The 11,387-nt window shown below is 34.5% G+C and overlaps 1 protein-coding gene across 1 annotated transcript; it reads right to left on the bottom strand.

Annotated features, from left to right (window-relative positions):
- Window positions 1-383: 383 nt before the first annotated feature.
- LOC101892254 (GPI ethanolamine phosphate transferase 3) lies at window positions 384-10,664 on the bottom strand. Its single transcript, XM_005175462.4, has 6 exons — window positions 9,993-10,664; window positions 9,271-9,914; window positions 9,029-9,212; window positions 1,441-3,052; window positions 891-1,375; window positions 384-828 (listed from the first exon to the last, which is right to left on the bottom strand). Exons 1-6 carry the CDS (start codon window positions 10,143-10,145, stop codon window positions 634-636), a joined length of 3,273 nt encoding a protein of 1,090 aa, XP_005175519.1. The 5' UTR covers window positions 10,146-10,664; the 3' UTR covers window positions 384-633.
- Window positions 10,665-11,387: the final 723 nt, after the last annotated feature.

The following is an 11,387-nucleotide window of genomic DNA, read 5'->3' as shown; positions in this document are numbered from 1 at the left end:
TACACAATCTACGAGACTCTAAAGTATATTTAGACCTAGCAACAGAGTAATTAGTGTAGTCTATTGTTAAGCCTGATTTTTCATATTTATGAAAAAGGTTCTTTTTAGAACGATATCGTGGACCGTTATAGCGCATCTTCGAACTTGACCTGCCTGCAGACAAGACTGATATGTGCAATATTTTGATTTCCTACCTTTATTCGTTTTGATTCTAGCGTACTTACAACAGACGGACGGACAGTGCTTAATCTTCTTAGACTTTTACGCTAATCAAGAATATATACTTGTTTTGTCTAAAATTACTATTTCGATGAGTTAGAAGCGGAATGACGAACTTAATATATTTTATATACTATGTATGGTGGAGGGTGTAAAAAAAACAATTTCGAAAAAATAAACCGTTTTATTTAAAATACGTTTTTGGTTTTTATTGATATAAAGTAAAATGCTTAAATGCTATCATGGTACATACAAACAAAGCAATTACAATCAACTAAGTAAAACAATACTATAAAGTCTTTATAAATAATAGTAACAAATTTTCTTGTCAAGTAATAAAATTAGCTAATTTCGTATTTTAGTAAATACATTTTACAGCTTAATTTAAAAGCCCAATAAGACATACTTTTATAATTATTTGTTTTTGTTGATCTTAGATATTAAGCCATCGACACCTTTGTGTATTCGAAGTATCAGTAGAAATCCTACAATAATTGCTGGCATTGATACAAATGTTGCAATACTTTCATAAATAAAACGAGGAGCAAATATTTTCCAAACCATTAGATGACGGCAGTGTATGGTACATGCTAACATAGCACAGAATATCTACAACAATATGGAAAAACATAAAACAAATGTGTGTCGAGATGAAATATTTAAATATTTACCTTAGCTCCCTGCAAAATGTATAGTTGAACGGCGAGCTTAAAAACGGTCCCAACAAATATATTTTCGTTTTCGAATAGGACCAATTCGCCACGAGTCATATCGAACCCAACGCATTCGTTGGAAATCTCACTTAGAGATCGATCATATGTAGCGGATGCTGTTTTTGTTGTGTTATTGCAATCCAACTTCCGATCCCTATTTGCATTTGTTTTTATCAAAGTGGGAAACAAGGCGAAAATTGAAAAAGTCTCGGTGGCTAGTAAACCAAACATACAGGAGAACAGAATGTGCCCACAGAATGTATTGAGAATGACTAGAATTCCAGATATAAAATGAGACTGCCCAATACTTGTTGTGCGACCAACGAATGCGGCACGCCAATCTATCTGCGACAATGTTGTTTGGTGGGATGTGGCAAAGAAGCAGAAATGTCCCAGTATAAACCAACCAACAATGGCGGTAAATGTTGGTTGTACACATGTTTCTACATACAAATAAATTGCATAAATGTTATTTAATTTCTATAAGTGTTTACCAACGCCAACTTACCGAAATTAACTGCTGTTCTATACCGCAAGACCGCATGTAATGACAAAATTATAGCACCCACAGCTATACATACAACAATGCCAGAGCAGGACTTTGGCTCTAAAATGATGACAAGAACCATGGCTAGAAAGGTTCCAAACGATATGAGCACTGATGAATATATTGTTGCCAGACCATAGACGACGGGTATGTCGCTGTGCCGTTCCGCATCATCTCCCTGATACATACTTTTCATTTTTTTAAATATTTCAGGAATAATGTTGTCTGTACGACTCACAGAAATGGTCGACTTATTTTTCTGTGGCAAGACGTAGACCATTAATGGCGAAACAGTAACAACAATAACTTGGACAACCAGCAACGCGTATACTATCAAGGCCATCATGTCAATGTGGGTGCGATCGACATTCTTTACAGAGCTATTGGATAGGAGAATATGACCACCTGTACAAATGCTAGCTACCGTTGGACCATAACGAGCCATTAATATATTTACAGAAGTACCAGTTAAGTTTCCACAAGATCGTAAATAGATCCGACTCAGTGTAGTGTACAGGACGACAATCACAATAGAAAGAATGTACGATTTGGCACTTGATGGTTTTTTTAGGGAGAAGCTTCCTGCTGAAGAGTTGGTTGTAAAGTCCATGCAGTTACCTTGTTCTTCTCGGCAGCGGAAAAATGTGGTTGCAAAACGTATTAAACATACAGCCAAAACACATGCCAATAAAAGCTTAAAGGCTGTAGATTTGATAAACTGCTGTGGCTTGAATTTTGTTTTAAAGTCAACACGAATGCTCTTCTGCAACAGCTCATATGCCATAAGTATAATTACACATACGAGCAAATAGGATAGGACATGGCCCTCGTTTACGACAAAACTATTTGAGTAGCAAATTGACATCAATATGATGAGTATAGCCCGTGTTGGCATATTTGCAAATCGTTTTACTTTTGACCAACTGATTGCAATGGTGTACCAATTCTGAGCCATGTGAAATACAAGTATGAGCGTACTTATTACATTCGTAAAAAATATTACTGCGTGTTCTTCAGTTTTGAAGGAAAAATTCCTATAGTAACGATAACCGAAAACCCCAGCGGCCAAGTTTAGCAAATACGTGTAACCCAGCTCCTTGATAGTAAAAATATTGGATAATTTACCAGCAGGTGTATTAGATATAAGCACAAATGGCAGAAACACAGCAAAAAATGTCACCAAGAGGCCTTGAGACATTTGTGTTGCATCGAATTTGACCCATAATTCGCGACATGTACTTAGAATTTGTCGAAGATGTGCGTTTAGATCCCCAATAAATGATTTGAAAGCCGCATCATTATATATAGATTTGACGCGGTGTGTCAGCAAAATGAACTCAGTGTCCATGCGATCCATTTGTTCCACATTGAAACTGCGCTTGTTTTCGACAGCATAATTGTAAAAGTATGTGTAGATTTGTTGGGCATTTTGCCATACGTGTAAGATCAGTGTTTGTAATTTTGTCATATGAGGCACAGCGACATCAGGTACAATATTAAAATTAATTAATCCCAAATTTGAATATGGTATTGGTATGCCAAGAATTGTTGCAAGTGTGGGCACAAGATCAATCTGAAAAAGATAGAGTTATATTATTTAGGCAAATGTCAAATTTATGTGATAAAGTATTTAAAAACAATAATAAACTTATGCAACTCCAATTGGAACGTTAGGAGTAGCATTCGCGCGAAACAATTATGTGATTGATCTAAAACTCAATCGCTAAGTATTAAAAATATATGCAACTCATTCGGTTCCAAAACTCCGTCATTGGACATTTTTTACAGTTTTTTATACGAACATTTTGCGCATGAAAATTTTCGGTTTTTTACAATTCTACAGCGGGATTGAAAAACCCTGGGCCACGGTTCTGTTCGGTTTATTGAAACGCCATCCACAACAGCTCTGTCTCGATGCGATGTAATGGATGTAGAGTGGTTGCATTTTAGGAACCTCTACCGCAGGACCTTACGCCACATGTTGTTGTTCCGATTTCGGAAGTAATTTCAATTAAAAAAGAATCGCATCAAGATTGAAGGATTAGAGTTCCTGTTACTCCATACTGTTAAATACAGATCTATCTCGCTTGAACTAGTCTCTAGTGCATACATGGGGTATATGGGGATAGCACTCAAGTGTGGAACTGCCAAGGTACTGTGAACTGATTTTTAAGACAATAACTGTTTGGATTTTAATGTCCCCCATGAGTTCTGGATTTTCTTCCCAGGCAATGGCCAGAGGGGATCGCATTAACAGAGCAGATTGATTGCTCCACATTCTGCGTGGTAAATGAGGATGAGAAGTGCGTCGCCGTTCGCTAGATTTAAATATAGGGATATTACGGTCTTGGCTGACCGTAATTTCTCACATTTTCTCTTCTATGGGAAAGCTCACTGGTCAAAATTTAGAGAGTTCACCAACCTTCTCTCTGGGGAACTGCCAACGCTTCTGATGTTCGGTTACCAGAGAGGATTATCCGAGACATCATGAATTGATGTGATAAATCCGGAACTTTTCACCTCTTCCTTTTCGGAATTCCGCGACTTCCATACGGATATGAAACTATCCGTTACTAAATCAGCGGCCACACTCTTCACTTAATCCACATAGATTGAAAAATAATTTACTTTAGTAAGCTTTTTCTAAAGTTAAGCTTTTTTTGTTAATTTTATATTTGTTTCACAAAGATTTTTCAATATTTGCTAAAGCTTTTTTAAGAGTAAGGCTTGTGTGCTTAAACTTATTATAGTACGTTTATAGTTCACCGGATTTAGTAAACGCAGTGGATGTAAATTCAAATTACATATAAGTCAAATAAAACTTTATAAAGGAAGTTAAGCCTAACATAAACATGCATTATAATAATATTCTCAAGCCATTTCAGTATGTTGGGAAGGTAAGAAAATGTATGTATATCAAATATTTAGAAAAGATCGTGTTTGTAAAAAAGGTGGAGGCGTCCTTATTGCAGTTGATACCAAATATACCACTAATTTAATTGATCTAAATGATTTTCTTGATATAGAATTTGTGGGTGTTTCCATTGAATTGGGTAAATCTAAATTGTTTTTAACTTGCTCTTATATTCTTTATCAAATAAACAGTGAAAAATTCCCACGGCAAAATTCTTGATTTGGCGTTTGTAAATATAACACAGTATTTTGATATATTCAGAATTCCTCCAATATGCACTCCAACTGTATATATCTCCATGACTCACAGTTATGTAATTGAAGAAAGTCAGTCTGACTCATTTAAAACTGTCCTTAATTACAAAAAAACTAATTTTCGATAATACCCTCATTTAGAGTTAAAAATTCAAATAAATATCCATGGATAACCCCTGAGTTATACAGTTTAAAAAATTCTAAAAATAAGCATTTTCGTAAATATAAAAAACTAGCTGGCCTGTTCCGCGTTGCCGACCCGTACTTTTACTTTTTAATGAATATTTTTTGTATATAATGAGTCCATAGTAATTTCTAAATAGAAATAAATATTCATGGCGAAAGTTATAATAGATGTTCGCCTACCATTGGTGTCAGATATTTTGAATAGCCTGATCTTATTTTTCAGCTATAAGCTTTGATTTGACTGTTAAAAACCTATATGATACAGAAAATATATAATATCCCCAGGTGGAAAGCCAGCTTAATTTTTTGTATTATAAAGAGCTTAGAAAAATTTTCCATTCAAATTGCTGTTATTTGGACTTTGTATTTCGCGCTGCGTGGTATTTAATTTTGTCTACCTCTTAATTGAGGGCAGAATGATTTTAGAACAGTCAAAGATAATTACACATTTACACCCGTAAGATGGAAACTATTTTTTTTTGTCACTTAAATTGTATGTTAGAGATCCCATAAAGTCAATTTTTCCATATTAGCATAATTCAATGATGATCAAAGAAATGCTCGGCCATGTGCTATTTTCTTATATTCGTAATTTTTTCATATTTCTGCCGCAATTTCCGACTGAATGAGTCTCAGTTTCACATTTTGGAGTTTATTTCATATGCACGTACATCCCAAATCTAAATTTCCATCCAATATTTTTTGGGTGTTACAAATTTAATAGAATACAAAATTTTCTATACTGGCCACATATTGGGTTGATAATGCCTACGATGCCCCAAGACCAAATGGGCCCTACCATGGTAAAATTAAGAAGGTAAAGTCATTTCAAATAAGCATACCCATCCCTGCATTTTCTGTAATATACCTTGTCAAATTTCACTTCACATACCATTTACGGTACTCTGAAAATTTTAAATTGTATGCGAAGAGATTTTCTACTTCCTTAGAAAAAAGATGCCAAATAAGGTCCAAAAAATTAAAAAAGTGGCCAAGAAAATAGCTTAAATCATATGATGGTTATACCAAAACCTAATGATATTTGGCAAGGATGGTTTCTTCTCAAACAACCAAAATGTGCCGAAATTAGTATAAAGAATATATACTTGAAATCGGGTTGTACCCTTATGCGGGGGTTATGATGACCTGCAAAAGCGATTTAAGGTATCTTGAAAGTTTAGGAATAAATCCATTTCTGACTAAATGTCCAATCCCCTCTAATATTTTGCATCCTTTATATTCCGTATTTCACTGATTGCAGTCCCAATTAATTTTGCATTTTGAGTTCTCATTGGATAGATTATTGTCATGTGAAAGAAGTAGGTCCTTGTTTTGAAATGAGTCCAATAACGCTTTGTCGGTAAATTTTGTTTGTTAAAATATGTTCACATCTTCCAGCTGAAGCACGATGTAGGTCCTGGAATTGAAAGCTAAATGCCACTTTTATACATTAGCGATCGCCAGTCACATTTTTATTGGCAAATTTTCACGGGATTTATTATTATTATTATTATTTCTTTTTTTTTTGGCAAGATACCATTCTGAAATTGTATGAATTGTTAAAGTCCGTCAAGCCGTTCTTGCGTTTTAAGCGTAGTAATTAACATTACTTTCTTTTATATGGTGGAATTAATTCTTTATTTTGTATCGTCTTCTGAATACCTAAAATCTATAAATAGCATTTTTGTCCGTTGTCGCTTTATACTACCGTAAAAAGACTACACATCATATTAATTTTTAAAAACAAAAAAAAAAAAAAAATCGAAAAGAAAAAGCACTACAAATGTACATTTGAAAATAGTAAGTCAAAATAAAAAAGTCATGCTATATAAAACATTACTATTGTACATTTTAAAAGTCAAAATGAAAATGTTCAAAAATTTAACATTTTTCCGCGATTTGTTTGGATTTTATACTTTTCTGCCGAAAGACAACTCCGAATTTGTGTGAATCGTTAAAATCGGACCGGCGGTTCTTTACTTATAAGCGTAGTAACTAACACAACTTTCTTTTATATATATAGATGTATAGATAGGTTAAAAAGTAGGCGTGGTCAGTTCCTCAGCCCCCAAATAAATACTTAGGGTTGGAACGTTTGTACAAAAAATTATGCAAATCGGTCCAGACGTTTTCAATTGATTCCATAACCAACGAACAACAATTAATTTCTATATATATAGATTATACTTTATATAAATATACTTTAGAGTCTCGTAGATTGTATAATCTTTACCTCGACAAGATTAAAAATATTTTTAAATCCAATTCCAAATCTTTTTATGATTTTGTTAACATAAAACGAAAAGTTTCCTCAAAGCCCTCAGTATTGAAATATAGCAATAAAGAATTTGTCACAGGCACAGATATTGCTGAATGTTTCCCAGATTTTTTTGCCACTACCTATTTCAGTACATCTTGCCAAATTAAAGATTTATATCCGTATACGCTATCACAGGCCGATCAAATTTGTATGCCTTTTCTAGAACGTCAAGAGGTAAAAGGATTTGTTCAGCGTAAACAAACTGATACGATTTATACTGATTTTAGTAAAGCTTTTGATAGGGTTAACCATGAACTCCTAATATATAAATTAAATTATATGGATTTCTTACTTACAAGATAGATCACAACTAGTTTTGTTTGAAGGGTATCTATCCAAAAAAAAATCTTCTCTGATATTGTAATATAATATTAAGGGTCATTTATTATCAACTGTAGATTCATTTTTCGATCTTGGCCTCTTGATGGATCCAAAATTAAATTTTAATAGCCATGTAATAACAATAGTAAATAAAGCAAATGGTGTTTTAGGTTTTTTAAACGATGGGCCAGAGAATTTTCTGATCCATATATAACAAAACAGTTATTTGTTAGATCTATATTTGAATACGGTTCTGTTGTATGGGATCCTCAATATGCAATATACTCAGATAAAATAGAATCAGTGCAAAAACAATTTCTGCTATTTGCCTTACGAGGTTTACATTGGAATAGTGATTTTGTTTTGCCTTCTTATGCTAGCAGGCTAAAATTAATTAGATTGCCTACACTTAAAAGCAGACGTATTATGTTGAACTCCATGTTTGTACTAAAAATATTAAATGGTAATATACCTTCAGATTTCCTAATCTTATCTATTAGAATTAATGATCCGTTTAGATCTAGTAGCTATATGTTGATTTTCACCGCACGAATTATTCAATGGACGAACCTCTTAGTAAAATGTGTGTTGTCTTTAATTCGGTGTACTGTAATGTAGATATTGGTGTGAGTTTAGATATTACTAAATCTAGAATAATTTTATTTTTAAAACAATTAAAATATATGTTTCTAAAGCCATTATGATGCGGATCATTATGTGTACGCGATCCCTGCGTAAAGGGAGGTCGCCCCTCGGTCGGCAGGGGTGGGAATGTGAGGCGTGGGAACGTTCGGAAAAAAGTGGAGCTACCAGCTGATTACATGTTTTTAAATTTAACTATTTTGCATTGAAGCTATTAACTAGTTTTGCCATGGAATTGAAAAATTGAGCAGCTTAGATCCTGTTCTTAAAAAATAAACCCACTCATTTCATTCATTTTTGGCGATGTTTAACTTATTTAATCCAATATATTCTCCAATAAATGAAAACTTTTTGGATATAATTCTGAATATTTGTGACAGAAAAGCATCAGGTCTTTTTTATTAACCCAAAACCTTTTTATTAACCCAATGGATAAGTATTTAGAACATCGACATTAGAATTAAATGGTGCCCCTCATGACACTAGAGGGTCATCCACTTGAGACTAAAATTCTTCTCGCGACATCAGAACGTCATACAGACAATATAACTCCCCAACCCATGTTTGTAAGGAAGAACCAATACGATCTAGAGAGGAAGTCCAGTTGAAAACCTCAATACAATTGGCTTTCTCCCAATTAAGTGCCGCCGTTTCAAATCTTTTTAGTCGCGGAATGATAGAGATGCGCATAGCTTTTGTCTCAAATTCACAGAACTAACACGCGGATATAAACTGCTGCAACAAATATTCTTAATTGTGCGCACCGATATGAAAAACGTGTAGCAAATAATGATGTGTAAACGTACTGTAGATAGAATGACAAGATATCAAGCATAACACATCATCTCACTTAATGTAGAGCAACTATCTTTTACGCATAAACAACAATTTTCTTATCTTATTTTAGTTTACCTGCTGCATTACGTCTGTGTCAGAACCATAGTCACCGTTTAAAAATTTTGTCTGTTTAGAGTAGGCAAATAGAAGGGCATTGATTTCATCATAAGAGTCTCCGCCGTGATCACCAGATATCGTCATGCCATGGTCGCCCATCACTAGAAGGGTTGTATCATCACTCATTTGAGATGCCACATTTCTATATGAAGGCCATATTATTATTCTTCAGACAAAAAAATATATATGTAGATACCTACTTTATAACGTTATTCATTTCTGTAAGTTTCCGAGACATTTCTTCGTGAAGTGGTCCATGTTTGTGACCACAATGATCCACTCCCAAAAAATGAGCAATGAGAACTTGCCAATCGTCTTTTTGAATTTCCTTTGGCAACTGCTTTTCGATTTTACGATCAATTGTGTCCAAATCGAAAATATCAAAACTGGGATAAGAATACGAACGCTTGAAACGATTTGGATAAAGATCGGTCCAGGTACTATCACCCATAAAAACAATCGGCAACCCATTCTTTACCATCTGATCGATTATGTTGTCCTCATTTATTTCAGGAGAAGCGAAATTAGACCCAATATCAACAAATGTTGGAAGACTGCCCGTGGTTAGCCCCTTCAGGCGTTGTAGAGTTGTAGTGGGCGGGTCAGCTTTAAATCGCATGAGCCGAGAATGCTGCGGTTCATTTCTAATTAAGTCTCTGAATACATCCAATTTATTTTCATACGGTAGTGGCTCCGTTACATTTTCCTTGTAGACTCCAAAGTCATATTTGAGGGCATCAATTAACAAAATAATTACTTTTGATTTTTGCGGAAGACACAAATTTGATGAAGCATTGACATCTTTAAAAATTTCGTCGACAACGTCATCCGTTAGGAAGTATTCCTAGAACCAGCAGAAAAGTTTTTTTTTTTATTTCTCTAGGTCAGAGGACCGTGCTCAATGTAAACAAATAACACTTACGTCATTTGGATCTTTGGACAAATGCCGGCAGCTATTGACATCTGTCTTAGAGACTCGCGATAATAGAAATCCACGCGAGAAAAGATACACTCCAGATGAAATTAAATATGCGAGCCATGCAAGTATCAAAGCATAGCTGAGAGCAAACTTCATGTTTCCACTCTTGCTTGGTAATGGTTGGGTTTATATATTACTTTTATTCTTTGATATATATGGATGGAGTGGATGGAGCTTATGGAGACTACAGCGCAACGATGAAGAGCGAATTATGAGGGCGTTGAAAAAAATGAAATACGTCCCAACCAAGGTAGATCTAACAGGTAACCGCATCGGCGAATTGCTACAACAAAGCAACTTTTGTGGTACCCTTAAATGTCAAAATTGGCATCTAAGGCGAAAAACATAGATTCGCCATGACATTTAAAGGTTGCGGCAAGTTTGTTTCAACCAATCAGAAACGAGGTGTTTGTTTACATTTTATTTTGTGTGCCTCTCATCGTAAACGAACGTCGCAATAAAAATTTTTATTGTAATTTTATTGTATTGCGATATTTTTTAAACCAAGAAACTTATAATGACTATATTTTACTGGTTTAAACCGAAAGTTTTCCGGATCTGCAAATGGCAAGAGTCGAATTCTAACACTACTTCCCGTGATGTGCTTTGGGAATTTTAGATGTTGAGGCTAACTTAATTCTTAAAGCTGCACTCCATTCTAACCTCTTTCCTTCATTTTCTTTCAATTTTATTTACTGGTTTCACTCTAAACTTGCTCTTAAATGATTTGAAAATATAAACAAATTTGTTGTTGCATTCATTTAGGGCGAATTCTTCATTACAACAATTTGTTTTGACATTTAATGGTGCCGTCAGCTGGGCTGATGCGATTACCTAGTACATCTACCTTGGTCCCAACGAAACGAATATGAAGGCCACAAAAGAATACCTGATAAAAAATAAACAGAAAGCAAAGACTCGGGGTACTCTGTTGTTTACGAATGAGGAATGAGACATGAAAAAATTGAACATCTTAACTAAAGAGCGCGGAACTATTACATATTTTGGGAAATCACACAATCCTCCAAATTTTATTTTCCTTTGCCAGAGAGACGCCTAGGGATAGGTAAGTCGATATATTTCCACTTTTATTACAAAATTAAAATTTATATTATGTATATTATGAGAGCGTTGGAAACAAAAATGAAATACGTCCCAACGAAACGAATATGAAGGCCACAAAGGAATACCCGATAAAAAAATAAACGAAAGCAAAGACTCGGGGTACTCTGTTGTTTACGAATGAGACATGAAGGAAAACTGAACATGTTGCCAGATTGTTGAACAAAAAAGGGAGAGATTAAAATAATGTAAGGTGGCTTACGCACCATTGGCCCA

The sequence above is a fragment of the Musca domestica genome, unplaced genomic scaffold (assembly GCF_030504385.1).
Source record: "Musca domestica strain aabys unplaced genomic scaffold, Musca_domestica.polishedcontigs.V.1.1 10, whole genome shotgun sequence".
In the NCBI taxonomy this organism is placed as follows: Eukaryota; Metazoa; Arthropoda; class Insecta; order Diptera; family Muscidae; genus Musca; species Musca domestica.
This window is presented reverse-complemented; position numbering and strand designations above follow the sequence as displayed.

Coding starts and splice junctions, on each gene's coding strand:
- LOC101892254 (XM_005175462.4), bottom strand. CDS start 10,145: ATGAAGTTTGCTCTCAGCTATGCTTTGATACTTGCATGGCTCGCATAT. Junction 9,915..9,992: donor TGTCCAAAGATCCAAATGAC/GTAAGTGTTATT, acceptor TGCTGGTTCTAG/GAATACTTCCTAACGGATGA. Junction 9,213..9,270: donor GAAATGAATAACGTTATAAA/GTAGGTATCTAC, acceptor GCCTTCATATAG/AAATGTGGCATCTCAAATGA.